The 16,351-nt window shown below is 31.5% G+C and overlaps 1 protein-coding gene across 1 annotated transcript; it reads right to left on the bottom strand.

The window, feature by feature from the left end:
• Positions 1 to 5,073: 5,073 nt before the first annotated feature.
• Positions 5,074 to 9,219, bottom strand: LOC118034827 (uncharacterized). Its single transcript, XM_035040252.2, has 2 exons — positions 9,017 to 9,219; positions 5,074 to 7,783 (listed from the first exon to the last, which is right to left on the bottom strand). The coding sequence occupies exon 2, from the start codon at positions 7,472 to 7,474 to the stop codon at positions 5,435 to 5,437; it is 2,040 nt and encodes a 679-aa protein (XP_034896143.1). The 5' UTR covers positions 7,475 to 7,783; positions 9,017 to 9,219; the 3' UTR covers positions 5,074 to 5,434.
• Positions 9,220 to 16,351: the final 7,132 nt, after the last annotated feature.

Genomic DNA, 16,351 nt, shown 5'->3' on the forward strand with positions numbered 1-16,351 from the left:
TTTCTTTTTTCAGTTTACAAGAATCTAAAGCACGAACAGCAGCAGTACTTGTGGTTTTTCTTACAACAGAGAAAGGAAGAGGGTCGATGCCAATACAGTGATCTGAACCTTAACCAGGACATCAGACATTTGTCGTTCTGATTTTGATTGGGGTACAAAGATTTTTTAACTCTCTTAGAATAATAAAATACCTTCTTCACTGTACTTAAAAGCAAAAATTCGATAATTAACCGCTAAAAACGTTGTTGTAGATTTTATATTTTCAACAGTAAATTTGCTAAATTACCCTTATTGTCAGAATTAATTTAAGCTTATTTTGTGGACATTTTTGTATTTTCATGCAGATTTATTTTTTTGTGTTATGATCAAATTGGTGGAGAGGTAAATTTTTCTTTTATGGAAATTAAAAAATATTAAAAGCTAAAACATGTCAGACGCATGTCAAGCAGGTGGAAGTGCGTGAAAGGAAGCTACAACGCTTCGACGATGAAAAATTTTCTTTTATCGTGTTCTTTGATTCCTTGTGGCGTTTTCTCCCTTCATTGTCAGGGCGTGTTGGTTGTTTTTGAACAGATTGTCATTAACGTTGTTTTCTTTCCCCTTCTTTTCTTTCTTCTCCCTTGAAATTCACGCTTGGCATTTAAGATTTCAGGACAAAACTCTTAGGTGGTCATATTTGAGTGTTTGTCCTCAATTCTTTTGATTTGTAATTTTTTTTTCTTAGTTTTTTTTAATTTTTTTTAATTTTATTCTTCAATCTAAATTTTTCATTTATTTTTTCAAATTTGATCCTAATTTTTTATTGTTTTTTTTTTTGAAAACTTTAATTGTTTTCGATTTCATCTCTTTTGAAAAAAAATTATTTGTTAACTTTTTTTAAATTTGGTGCTCATTCTTTTGGTAGTTTCTACTTTTAATTCTTTTGTGAAATTATCTTTTTTCTTTTCAATCTAGCCTTTCAATCCAAAATTATTTATCTTCTTATTTTTTTTTATTTGATCCACATTTTTTTAATTGATATTTTTATTTTGTAATTGATTGTTTTTTCAATTTCACCCTTTTTTATTTGATTTATTGAAATATATATGAGCTTCATGGTATTTTTAAATCTGGTGCTTCCGATCAAATGATCTGGGTCATGAGTTCTATAAGCTAACATGAGTTCACATCATTTTTTTTACTTATTTTATTTTCCGATCTTATTACTTGACGTTGATTTTTTTTAGAAAATCAGACTTCATGTTTTTCTTTGTTTTCTTTTTATATAGTTATTTTAATCTCATAATCTAGCATGCATGGTGATTTGATGGGTTAACCTAGGTGGGCTCACGTCCTTTTCTTCTTTTTAATTATTTTTTTTATTTGAATCCTTTTATGTGATTGGGTTTTTTTCTTAGGTTTTATCCTTCAATATTTTATTTGTTGAGAATTGGCCTTGGTGGCTTTTTTATATTTGGTGCTTCCAATTAAATGGTCTGCGACACAAATTTTATAAGCTAAGAAGAGATGACATGATTTTTTTTTTCATCTCATAATTTGACATTGGAAAAATTGGATTTTGTGATTTTCTTTATTTTTTTTTATTAGGTTTTCTTGATCTCATGACCTGACTTGTGGATTTGGTGGGTTGACCCGGACAGGCTTGAGCCTTTCTTTGATTTATAACTATTTTTTTTTTATCCTTTTTATGTTTGATTATTTTTTTTTAATTTCAGCTTTTAATGTTTGATTAGTTAATAGTTAGGTTTTAAGGTTTTTTTAAATTTGTTGTTTCTAGTCAAATGACTTGGATCATAAGATTAATTGGTTAACATTATTTTTTTTCATTTATTTTTTTTATTTTTATCATTCAGCATTGATTCTTTTTCATTCCGCATTATATTTCTCTTTTTTTAAAACACATTTATATTGATAGAATATAATTTTTAATTTTTTTTATTCATCTTACAATGAATGCGGGTCACATAGCTATTACTATTGGATTCCGTGTTGGAGACTTAGGTTTAGGCCTTTTTCTAATAATTTCTATGTCACATTAATTGTTAGTGTAATCTGGTACTTCCGATCAAATGATCTGGGTCATGAGTTTTATAAGCTAACATGAGTTCATATTATTTTTTTTACTTATTTTATTTTCTGATCTTATTACTTGACGTTGATTTTCTTTAGAAAATCAGACTTCATGTTTTTCTTTGTTTTCTTTTTATATAGTTATTTTAATCTCATGATCTAGCATGCATGGTGATTTAATGGGTTAACCTAGTGGGCTCCCGTCCTTTTCTTCTTTTTAATTAATTTTTTTATTTGGATCCTTTTATGTGATTGGGTTTTTTTTCTTAGGTTTTATCCTTCAATATTTTATCCTTCAATATTTTATTTATTGAGAATTTGGTCCTTTTCATGACCTGACTTGTGAATTTGGTGGGTTGACCCGGACAGGCTTTAGCCTTTCTTTGATTTATAACTGTTTTTTTTTTATCCTTTTTATGTTTGATTATTATTATTTTTTTAATTTCAGCTTTTAATATTTGATTAGTTAATAGTTAGGCTTCAAGGTTTTTTCAAATTTGTTGTTTCTAGTCAAATGACTTGGATCATAAGATTAATTGGTCAACATTATTTTTTTTTATTTTTATCATTCAACATTATATTTCTCTTTTTTTAAAACACATTTATATTGATAGAATATAATTTTTAATTTTTTTTATTCATCTTACAATGAATGCGGGTCACATAGCTATTACTATTGGATTCCGTGTTGGAGACTTAGGTTTAGGCTTTTTTCTAATAATTTCTATGTCACATTAATTGTTAGTGTAATCTCGGCATTAAATGATCCATTGACTGGTAATTGCCAAAGGAGATTATACACTACGAGAAACGAAAGAAAAATCCCTAATAACCTGTCAGTACCCTTTTGTCAGCAATACCTAAGACAGCGGCAGTTAATTCTGTGGGGAAAAAAATGTGTTCATGATCTAGAATAAATTACAACTCATTCCCATATTGTTTTGAAATTAATTAATTAGTCCTTGTAGTATAAAAAGAAATTATGAGCTTTGATCATCCTCAATTTAGACATTTTTATTTCAAAATTGCTTTATTTCCTAATTAAAACTCCTTACCTTACTTATGTCTCTTTTATTTCTTCTACTTTTAATGGAAAAAAAAAAATTAATTATAAACATGATACTGTTAAAGGACTCGGTTGTAAGAGGGTTTTAAAATATGAAGCTTACATATAGTTTTTGTAACTATAGGAACCAATGAATTGATTTAATTAAACTAAAGGGACTAAGTTTCTATCATGGTGTTCTAATGTTCATAAACATTGGACATTCACTCTCGTTTTACTATTCATCAAAAACTCAATTAAATTGTTCTTTCATTTTTTTTTATATTCTTAAGGGTCCTTATACTTTTCTGTGATGGTGTTTTGGTACCCATATTTCATTTTCATTTCGTTTCAATTCCTAAAAATAGAGAGTGGATAGATGACGCCCTGCCTAGGAGCATGCAACACGAGGCGCTTTTCTTTTTTCCTAAATTTTGAAGCGCTTGGACCATGCAATTGCACACATATGGGCTGGGCTCGTTGAGCCCCATTATCCCCCTACCCAGGCTTAATATTGCCTGGCCCAATTGTTTCTTTTTTTGTGTTTTTGATATATTTCTACCTTTAATTGTATTTGTATTCTTAAGAATTAATTCCTATTTTTATACAACCTTAAAATATTATCTCACATGTATTTTGGCTAACGTGCATTCCAATTCTAAGCACAAAATTAGGGGTCCTTGAATGATCAATCTGGCAGCAAGAATCAACTGCGGAGAATTTTATAATTTTATGTTTTTGGGATTGTGATAGAAGTATTTTTAAAATAGTTTTTTATTTAAAAATACATTAATTTTTTTTTTAAAAAAAATTTATTTTACTTTTAACATCAGAAAATTAAAATCATATAAAATATAAAAAAAATATTAATTTAATATTTTTTCAAATCACACACTTTACAAAAGCACCTAGGAGATAAAGCAAAAACATCTGAGAGTTTTCACGTTTGCTAGTTCTCAAAGATATCAAAGCCTGTTGTCTGCATCAGATATCATTATTTCTTAAGCCCTTCTGTTACTGTATCATTTCAGGAATATAAGACATTCTCATCCACCAATCACGTACTGCATCAAACTTTAAAGGGTCTTTTACCGAGTAACACGTTTTAGAGAAACAATATATATTAAAAAAGTACTCGAAAAATCACATTTTAAAACAAACGCTAATGCCATGTTTTCTAAAATGTATATTTTATATAAATTAATTAACATGTATAAAAAAAATAACTCAAAATTTTATGAAAAATCAATTTAATTAACATGTGCAAAAAAAAAATTAACCTAAAATTTTATGAAAATCTAATGATAAAAAATAAGATTTAAAATTCAATGACTTACCACAAAAAAAGATAAGCTTGTATGGCAGGAGAAAGAAATAAAAAGAAAAGAAAAAAAAAACAAAAAACAAAACCCCAGTGTATCATGTACTTTATTAACCTTCCTTTTCTCCTCTCATTTCTCTCTCCTTACCCATTAACTTATCTTTTCTCTTTCTGTTTAAATTTCATATCTCGACTATTTGATGTTCATAAAATTGAGTTAACTTTTGGACATATTAATTAAGTTAAAAAAAATTAATTAATTTACATAAGAAATGTATTTTGAAACAACCACTACTAGTGTACAAAACCAATATTTTCAATGGTGATTGTGTTCAAAGTCTGCTATTTCCCATATACTTTTTCAACTTGTGTTATTTTCCCAAAGCTTCTACCAAAATGTCATTTTAAAAAAAAAAAAAAAAACTTTGAAGGGAACCGTTCCTGATTTGTTCAAAGCCTTAACATCCCAAAAAAATTCACTCAATTTCTAATTCAGAGAATATTAAATTGGAAAGCAACTAAGGAAATTCAACGTGTAAGATGCAACTTATTGGGCATCCACAAACAGATGATGAATTATAGCAAAGCTATGCACTCTGAAAAACAGGCTCAACAGTAAAGCAGTTCTGATCAGCAATAAAATTCAAAACCCGAAGCACAGAAGCAGTGACATGACTGTGCTTAAAGGATTTATTATCACCAGAATGTTTGGCAAACTAACCGAACTTACAGGCTACAACCTGTGTACACCACAACCTGCTGAAAAGATGCAAATATTTACAAGAAACACACCAGACCTGACTTGATGCTGACTAAACCTACTTGGTTTTTCCCACACAAAGGTGTCGAGGATCTTACATGTTCTCTCCATTTAGACAAATGAACGAGAACAAATTCTAAACACCAACAGAGTAAACCAAATAAATGTGAAGGGCCCAAACAGCTAAAAAGTCTTTCAATTGCTAAGAACAAATCAAACACAAAGGAAAGAAGTAATCTTACATCCAGTTCTGATGAATCACATATGATTTTCTAGGCTCTGATGGATCTCCAGCTACAACTCGGTTGTTGCTTGAGCCAACACCAGAACCACCAGCAATCATTGTCATCAAACTGCCACCACGCACCCTGCCTTCTGATACAAAAACCGGAATTGATGAGAGACCTGCTTCTCTGACAGATATAGGAGTGCTTGAGTCTCCAAAATGTTTCAAATCACTAGTAGTTCTGCCTGTTGAAGCCGCTGCACTAGTACCCATCTTCACAATATCAATGGTCATGTCCTCTGCAGTGACAACTTCTTTCATCTTCTCAGACTGGCTAATCTTGGGGTCCTGGAACATAGGTCCCAATGTTACACCACCATGAACCCTCTTGTCCAGTACCAAGCCACTGTGAAGGGCACAGAGACCTGTCTTACCCCTAGCGAATGAGTTACAAGGACCAGTAGGTTGATTACCATATTCTGATCCAGGATGACCCCAAGAGCATCTCTTTCCTCCACCATGTGCCTTGCAGTAATCAGTGCTGCCTTGTGCACTTTTGCCACATCCTTCAAACTTGCACCTTTTTCCACCACCATGGCGGACACAAAAATTTGTCCGTCCTCTTGCACTTTTTGTGCACTCAGGTGCAGCACACCTCTTTCCACCTCCATGTGCCACACAGAAGTTGGTCCCTCCATGTACACTCTTAGTACAAACCCCACCACCTTGGAAGGCACATCTTTTGCCTCCTCCATGGCCTTTACAGAAAGGTGTGCTCCCTTCAGCGCCCTTGCTGCATCCTGGAGCCGTGCAGCGTTTCCCTCCACCATGTGCCTTGCAGAACATAGTGCTCCCTTGTGCTCCTTTGGTGCATCCTAAGAATTGGCATCGACGACCACCTCCATGCGAAATGCAAAGACCAGAGAGGCCTTCTGCACTCTTCGTGCAATTTTCTTTCTGGCACCTCTTACCACCACCATGTCGGATGCACAGACCAGATTTCCCCCTGGCAGCTCGAGTGCAGCCCTCATGACTGCATCTCCGGCCACCACCATGCGCAATGCATAAATCTGTTCGACCTTCTGCACTTTTTGTGCAACCAAGGAATTCACAGCGGCGACCACCCCCATGGGCCTTGCAGTACACTGTTCGGCCCTCAGCTCCCTTGAGACAACCAGCTTTCCGACACCTTCGGCCTCCGCCATGTGAAATACAACGGCCAGAAGCACCTCTTGCACCCTTTCCACAACCCTCAACCTGACATAACTTTAAACTAGTGCCGCGTTGATATGGCTGTTGCTGCTGACTTATCCCAGAAGTACAGGTGACTGAACTTTTTGGTGTTGTTATCACACTAGATGAGTGGTCTGGAAAACTGGGAGTAGGATCCCTAGTTCTTGGAATCTGGTTGAAGAAGAAGCTAGCCTCTTTGGTGGAGGAAATCTGCAATGGAAGCGATGTAATCCCTGATTTCCAACTACATGATGTCGATCCTTCATTCACATTTGATGCTCCACCCATAGCCAATGGCATATCAAAGCCAAATTCAGGTGAACTTGAGGGTGGATGTGTAACATCAGATTCAGAAGGACCAGTGGAGAGACCCAACTCCAAGTCAACCTTGGGCTCCATTCCCTTGAGATATGAACGAGCAGGCTTCTTTGGGCTCAACATATTCTCATTGCCAAGATGGAGAGAGAAGTCAAGATCCATCGAGGACTCTTCATCAGTTTCTATGGCAGAAGACATTGATGAGCAAGCAGTTGCTGAACTCCCTTTACTATCTGAAGAGCTTGAGGAGCGGCCAAGCCCAAGCGATAGTGAAGAACCAACATTTTGGCCCATGGATCCATTAATCAAATTCCACTTCCGCTTAATTCCCTTCGAAGAAAAGCCGAATGGGACTGAAGATCCTGGGGAGTCAAGGCGCAAGACAGTATCAGCACTGTATTTGGTGCCAGCTGCTCCAACAGACAACGAACTGCCCAAAATCTTGAATGCATTTGAAGGGTAATCAGCAGCGAAACCCAGGTTCCGGATCCTGTTATCCATCAAATAATGGCTAAACCTAGAGTGATTTCCAAACCTAATACCAATCTTAATGAACAGTACACCTGACTTCTGGGGTCACTAAAATAAACTACAAAACTAGGTTAAGTGTCTGAAAAAATTTAGCTACAGAACTAGGGTTAGATATCTCTGAAAGGGATCGTCCCACCCCCACTAACGAATCCAGATGTATCACAACGATCCATTTTCTTATAATGTAGTTTAACCCAGAAGTTGGCTGATCAGTTGTAACAGAAGAGGATTAATCTGGGCACGCTAGATTCCTTCATAACAGTGAGCCAGTCAACCATCCTGTTTCAGAAGAAGTCATATTGTTAGAAGTTAGAACAAAATATGCTGAAGCATTACCAAAAAGTAATGACTGTCAGATTCATCATCATCAATGATCATGAGATAAGGGAAATGTTTGCATCTAGCTAGCAACACTTTACTCCCAGCAAAATGAAACAAAGGTAAAAATAAAAAAGAAATTCATTGTAGCAAAGCAAGTTCCTTTAACAGAAAACCTGAAATACATCATTAATAAGGTAACAAGAATCAACATCGGAGCTCATGAATGCAAATATTCCCAAATCCACACGAATATGCCCATCAAGAATCTTTACATCCATCAAGCCAGTGGAACATCAACTCTCATGGTGAGGAAAATAACACAAGAAGCTAATGCCATAACAATTATAAGCCATTCAGTCAAAATACAAAGGATACTCAGAGTGAAAGGCATGAATTTGCTCTCAAATTGAACATATTTTCTGAAATGCCAACCAAAATAGCAGTACACAAAAGTTCTCCAAAAAGTTAAGCAAACCTCTCTTAAAACCCAAGAAGCGAGACCGAAGGCAACAACCAGGTGCCACCAGCATATATAGGAAGGAAAATAACAGAATTCGGTAAGAAAATTAACACTGAACAAGTATAAAATAGCGGCAAAGTTGAAGAACAAGCCATAGTAAAAGAAAGAAATATCAATTCCTATGAAAACAGAAGAACAGTTCAAAGAATCCATATATGTTTCACTAAATGAAACCTAGTACATTGGTCCTTGCCCTAATCCATATATCTATCCAAAAACCCAATGGGAAAACCAAAAAAATAATCACATGAACGGATTTTAAATTAAGATCTAATAATAAAACAAGAAAGGGATTTTCTCAGTTCACGCAAAAAACGTTATTAATCTTCGTTGCTAATAAAGCATCAAGACAACCAATGAAAAAACGAAACTTTGATTGCAATTCTCAAGCATCCTCGCTAAAAACTAAAGAAACAATAACTCTGTTTGGATGCTTAAAAATCCAAAAAATTGAAAACAAAGCCGAATCGATAAAGCTGAACTCTTTGACTACCTGAAGCAAGAACTTCTTTATCTCAACTAAATAAAAAGATGAAAAAAAACATCGAATTTCCATGCTTTCCTTCAGTTTCTCAGCAGCCAAACAGACCGTGAATCACAAGAATTTCGATTAAGAAAAACAAAATCCAAAATTAAGATGTCAGCTAAGGAGATGAGATTATTACGATTACCTCGAGATTTGAATAGGTTCAATAGAATCGACGGTGGAAATCGCGCGGACGGATCGAAGGACAGGGGTTTTTTAGGGATTTTGGAAGCACCGGCGGAGAGAGGGATAAAAAAGAGGAGGCGAAGAGTGAGGGGAAATAGGGAGACGCGAAAAAACGATGAGAGTGCAGTTAACGAGTTGTGGAAAAGAAGGAGAGGTGGTGGTGGTGGTGCACCTCTTAAAGTGAATACAACGCACGTGTCATTTTCTTTTAGGTTTTTTTTCTCTCATTTAATGCCATCTAAAATTGATCATTTTCCCTTTGTTTTTTATAAAAAGAAGAGGAAACTACCTCGTATTTATTTGGAACTATAAATTTAGTGATTGGTATTGAAGGATATTAATTGTTGCAGACAGGCATTCTCCCCGCATCTTCTTTCGGTATTTATGACGTCTTTTTTGTCGCATTTAATTTGGTATTAATGAATAATTAGTATAATTTGTCTAATGTTTCTCTTATGGTTTACAGATAATTTCATATATTAAAAAAATGATAAAAGATGAGAAACTATGTCATCTTTTATTAAAAATAATCAAGTTTTAACCTTGACGATGCAATGACGTGGAAGTATTGATACACTTTAATTTGAAAATGAGAGATGATACCAGGTTGTCCCATTAATAACTAGTAGATTACCGGTCCGTGTTATTTTATTTTCTTTCAATGTCAAAAATGAATAAGCAAGTATTGGCAGCGTGTTCCGCAACATTTAAAAAAAATAGATTATAAAGTAAAGATTTAATGCATGCATTTACTGGAATAAATTGAGAGTCGTACACATAAAAATATATATATCTATATATAGCTTTTTTTAGTGATGTTTTTTTATCGAATCAAAATCGATACTAATTACAATAAGTTTTAAAAAAAAGTGAATGATCTAGAATATTTCTTTATTCAGGATTTATTTATCTTATTAATGAAATTATTTTTTTCTTCTACATTCTTTTTAATATATATTTTTTAAATAATAATTTATTATAAGCACGAAAGCAAGTTTTAATATTGTATAACCTAAAAAATTGTGTTTCATATCTTTAACCTAAAAAATCCTTCCTTTTTTTTTTACCAGAAAACATATAGAAAAACATTTTAGAAATCTCTACAAACCTATTTATAGACTTAAAACATTCCATGATCGGTGGGAAAAAAATAACATTTAGTGTGTAAATTATTTTAATTAATTTTCATTAGAATTATCATTTTATGGGTTTAACAGTCAATCCGAGCAGAGAGCATAATGAGATGAATGGTGAACCAGAGAAAGAAAAAAAAAATCTGCGGGGGAATTAATCAAGGCCGGTCAAGTTACGTAGCGCATGGCGATACGAGGCCGAGACCTTCCAAAAAATAGGCCCCACACTTCTTCCTCTGACACGTCAACGAGACAGGCGTTTATTTTATTTATCGGGAAAACTACAAGCAAGTCTCACAACTAAATGTATAATTTCATTTAAGCCTCTAAGTTTTCAAAACCATCACATGCAGAACAACTTTGCATGGACTTGTTACCTAACTAGAGAAATTAAATAAGTTTTCCCACAGCTCATATCTATATATAAATTAATATTATTAAACATGCATGGTTTATTTATTTTAATCATGGATAAAGGGATCATGTAAAAGGTATTGTTGATCATGTCATTAACTCTTTATTTTTTTTTACCATAGATGATGACATTCCCAGAAGTCAACCACGTTGCTTTTACTAGTCATACATTAGTTTTTTAATTCTAAATCAGTTGTCAATGATAATTGAAAATAAATAATATGCTTAAATGTGAACTTCTGAAACTCGATTGCAATTATTTACACGCTTGGGGGACTTATTTGTAGTTTGGCTGTTTGTTGGTAGTCGGCAGTGGCTCGTAACCGTTGCCTCCTCCGGGAAACCAAAAGAAACAGAAGAAATATTGGGAAAAAAAATAGATTTTTCCTTGCTTCTTCTCCGTATACTATATTTAATACATAGCATCCAACCACGCTCAAAGTGTACGAATACTTCATTTTAGAGGGTAGAAGAACTATCCTCGCTGTCACTCGATTTTTATTTATTTTTACCGATGACTTTCCAACTCGTCGGCGGTGGTTTTCTTAATTTATATCAGGAGGTTACGTGTTCAATTATTAACAAATGCTAGAAATTGCACTTGTCTGCACCTGAAGAGGTAGTCAAAGTTAGCCCTTCATTTGATGTAACGGATAAATTAATGTCCTGTTATAGAATATTAAACATGACTTCATCTTTCTTGTAACATTAACAAAACAACTAAAACATAACGAGGAATCTTTATAGCTTTTCTTATTTTTTTTATTTACCGCTACAATACATTGATTATTTTGTTATATCTATAAAAAAATATAAATGTGTTTTTAGACTAAGGTTATTTCGGTATTCTCACAAGACACATTAATTATTATTGATTTGATTGAGATGGTTTTTATTTATTTAATGTTTCGATCAAAAGTAAAATAATTAAAATACCTCTACAAGTAAAAAAAAAAAAAGCTATAGAGATTTTTTCTTTATTCATTTATCTTGTGTTTTTCAAACGTAATCGGTGTATCATCCGTGACCCTTTTTATTTTTTCTTTACTCATTTCTCTTTTTTATCCTAGGAAATATACTATGATGCTCATTGTCATTGTTATTCCAAATCGAGACCTTTTAGTTCTAAGTTACTTATTAATAATATTAATGATAATGATTTTTATTTTTTTATCTTTAATTGTTATTTTTTTAAAAAAATTTTGTATAATTATAATATATTTTTAAATTTTATCATTTAATATTTATTTTTTTATAATTGAACTTTATAATTTTTCTAAATTGATTACTTCAAGTTTAATGGTTCAAGTCATGAGTTTAAATTATCATTATATTTTTTAAAAGATTTTATAATTTTTTTTATTTTTTAATTAAATTATTCCAATCATATAATATCACCGCCTGTTTGATAGAAAATCTCTTATTAGCTTAGCCTTAATCATTGTTTTCACATATTTGTCGTAAACAATTTTTCATATCTTTCTTTTACACAATTCCAGTACTTGGATGTTGTTTTTTTGTTAAAAACAAAAATAGTGTAGCCTAGCGTGGGTACAAAAACTAATTATACTCCAACTAAAAAAAAATATTACAGTTTATGTTTACGTGAATAGTTAAAAGAAGTTCCTTTTTTACACTCTTTTTACCACTTTTTTTTTTCAACTTTATTGTTTAATATTGATTAATTTTAAATTTGTCTTCATTATTTATTTTTTCACAAGACACAGACGGATCAAATATTTCATAATAATCTTTAAACTGTTTAATTTTTTAAATAATATTAAATAACTCCATGCGATATAGAAATATTTTTCACGCTCAATTTTTTTTTCCCCGAACTGTAGCATAAAGTTACCTGTAAAAGAGTCCACAAGTAACTAGTATAAATGTGTACGGGTTGAGATTGAATGTTTCTGGAGTGCACTAAATATTTATTTTGGAAGGGGGAGAGGAGAAAGGAAAGAAGGTTACGCAACCGAGCATGCGCACGTGGCGCTTGCTGAGCAAAAAGCGTGGGTTCGGCAATCATATCTTCAAAGCTACTTCGTTTTTCTCCAGTTCTGTTTCGAGAAAGATAAGATTCATGCAATCTCGAAGCGCACAACAGAGAGCTTATCACCCAGAAACAGGATAAAGCCTGTCCATAAAAAGCAGCGGTGCTTAGATTTTTTCAAAAAAAAAAAAAAAAAAAACATGTAAATTGAAATGCCAAGTATTATACTATACTATCAAAACAAATAAAGTCAAAGAATTCGATACCCTAGTGAAATCTTATCCCATACCGCTCGTTTTATCGAGCATGAACTAATACAGTAGGTTAATATTCTTGAAACAACTCATATGTTTTGAAATTAGATTACTTTGCTCATTTTAATTATGTAAAAAATAGTGTAAATAAATAGATATATATTGGATATATTTATTCGGTCATATGGGATTTATAAACAATTAATAAGTATATTTATAGGTGTATTATATAAGAAACATTTGATAACATTAGAGTTATTAGTAATACATTATTAGTTATTTTCATATTTCACTTTCAAAAATAATAGTGACATCTTATTAGTTATTTTCTCACCTCGCCTTCAATAATAATAATGATATTTTATTAGTTATTTAGTGATTTCATCTTAAATAAAAAATACTAACACAATTAAAAGAAAAAAAATAAAACTCATGACCCGAAAAAAATATTTGTTTATGATTTATGTTTCTTATTTGTATTTATTTATTTCTTTAAAATAAACAAAAAAGATAACTAATAAGATACAGCTAGTTATTTTTCATCCATCATAAATTTATTGATTATATATAATTATGGTATTGTTCAAGATTGTGATAATAGATGTTTTTTAAAATGTTTTTTTTTTAATATATCAAAATAATATATTTTTTATTTTTTAAAATTTATTTTTGATATTATGATAAAAAATAATTTGAATTTTTTTATGAACGTAAAAACAAATACTATATTGACGAGAAATGTGTAATTATAAGAGTTCAAATAACAATGTCATTTTCCCTCCCTTTCCAAGCCATTTTTGCCCCGTCATTTTAAAGTTGCCACAGCAGGGACGGTCAGCGGGGAAGGGTCGGTTATGCATGCTCCTTCATCGAAGCTTTCTGATGAAAAAATATATTTGAGATTGCAGTGCTTATACTTTTCAAAATAGCTCTCCAGAGAATATGCCCTTAAATATTCGGTTTCTTAAACTGCACGTGCAAAATTCATTTTCACGTGACAAACAAAAGCCCCGTGTAACACTCTGTGCCTCTCTGGTACTATAATTACTGTTGCTGATTGCATTTGCATGATTATCCATGTCAGATTTTTAAGGTCACTCACATTGGGCATCTGATTAAAGACTGCTCGTCTAACATCCAGGTGGCAGTCACTAGGCAGGTGGAGGGTCGATGAATGTATTTAATTAAAAATAAATTAAGAATTATTTAGTCACTAAATAAAAAAAATATGTCTATAATTAGAAGAATTAAGAAATAAATACAGATCAATAAATCCAAATTTTAACACGGGTCATGCACCCAATAATATTTAATACTTTATTTCTTGGAAATTAAAATTTTATTTTATAAAACAATAATGAAAAAGACCTGCTTAAGAAAGTGATTATTATAATTAAATAAAAAAAATAACTAGGGCTACATAAAAAGAATTCCTTCTAGTATCGTAAAAAAACTTTGAAATCTTATCCATGAATTAAGTAAAATTTAAATTGTATTACATCAAAAAACATCATAAAAATTTGTTAAAATAAAAAAAAATCTAATAAAAAATCAATATTAAATGATAAAATTAATAAACAAAAAAAATAAAAAATCCAATGAACCAAAATAAAAAAGCTCAAACATATAGGTTTGGCTCGGGTAGCCTAGCACACCTACGCTTAAAAAAAAGAATCAAATAATATATAAATGAGACTCTTCTCATTGAATGAAAATCATTGGAACTAGAATAAATATTTTTTATCATTGGAATCAATATCAATCAAGACTTTTTCTATGTATCATAAATTTTTTTTTCTTTCAAAACAGGAACTAAAAAATAAAAAAAAATAAAGTTTTTGGATTAAAATTGAATTTGTGGAAAATTGAGAGATTGTAAATATATAATTAGAAAAGTAGACAACAGTGCAACAATTGAAAAAATATAAAATTATTATTTACACAGTAAAAAACCATTTCCTTTTAGTACAATGTACAATAAATTTAGGATTTTCTGGAAGCAAGAAGTAAGATCTTCAGATCTTTAGTTTGAGCTAGCATGGGATATGCTTTTAATTGAATTATAAAAATAAATTTTGGTTAACAAAAGAAAAGGAGAGTGTTGAATTAAACATAAAAAAAATGGGCACCCATTTGTGAAGTTCTCCGAAGTTCTTTTACCACTGAACCAAATATATGCATGAAAATTGAAAGGGGCATGTCACGTGCGTATCACTATGAGCGAGACTTGTCGAGAATTAGGACGGGCAACACCAACTAGTTATTTTGTTATATGCAGACGTGTTCAATGAAGAGATGATGGCATTGCAAGACACTTGATCTTGGCCGTCCAATTATAATTAGTATTTAATACAAAAAAAATTAGTTAAATCCACGACGATTAGGTTAATGAAAAGGAGACGTGTCATGTCACACGACTTAAAATAAATCTTAATATTTTCTGGAAAAGAAGACGAAGAAGAAAAAAAAAAAGAAGAAAAAGAGCATGGATGGTTTATTCTGGAATATATCAAAATCTTAATAGTTCCAGTTTTCCGCAAAGATCTATAAATTATGCGAAAAAAATTTCTACCAGCAGAATTCTCCTTAATTTATCAATTATATATATACTAGTTTGGTTCAATTATTTTTTTAAAACATGAGAAAGAAAGTCAAAGAGTTATTTTCAATGCCACTTTAACATTTAAATTTAGACTGAGTGCAGAGAAAAAAGAATAAAATCTTTTCAATAATTGCTGAAGGAAGGAGACTCGAGTAAAATCTGGCGATGTGGGATATATTCCGATGAGAACGAATCTATGAAAAAAACGAGTCAAAGAAACGCACGGGACGGGGAAGGGGTAGGGAGTGAACGTGTTTGACAGTGTGGTAGTTTTTTTATCGAAATACATGCTAATGATGTTTTTTTATTTTTTAAAAATTATTTTTAACACTAGCATATCAAAACGATCTAAAAAGTACAAACCACATTTAATTTTAACAAAAAAAAAAATTTCAAAATTTTATAAAATACAGATAGAAACATAGCCCCAAACACTACCATACCACTGGAAAGGACAACTAAAAGGCATCCTATTTTATTGCTGATTACTGTGCATCCTCTCATTTGCAACGTGGATGATACCATTCAACGAAAAATATAATTTTTTTAAAATTTTGGTCAATGTACTTTATTATTTTTTAACCATCTCAATTTTATGTCCTGTTTGTGATATTTTATTTATTTGTAATTTCTTATCTTTGCGTATTCTTAAGAATCCAGAATGCTGGATAAAATTTCAGAATTAAATTAATGGTCAATTTCACGAGGTGGAATTTAAATTTACAATATAAAAAATAATTAAAAAAACAACAACAGAGTTCTTCTCAAATTCACGCAAAACAATTCATCTTTATTAAAAAATTCTTCGTTTTCTCAATTCTGAAGAGATACATTTTTCTTACTAATTTTAAACTATTTAAAAAAATTAGAATAATATATTTCAATTGCCTTTCTTTTT

The sequence above is a fragment of the Populus alba genome, chromosome 3 (assembly GCF_005239225.2).
Source record: "Populus alba chromosome 3, ASM523922v2, whole genome shotgun sequence".
Classification (NCBI taxonomy): Eukaryota; Viridiplantae; Streptophyta; class Magnoliopsida; order Malpighiales; family Salicaceae; genus Populus; species Populus alba.

What these genes read in the sequence shown, in the direction of transcription:
- LOC118034827 (XM_035040252.2), bottom strand. Translation starts at nt 7,474, where the DNA reads ATGGATAACAGGATCCGGAACCTGGGTTTCGCTGCTGATTACCCTTCA.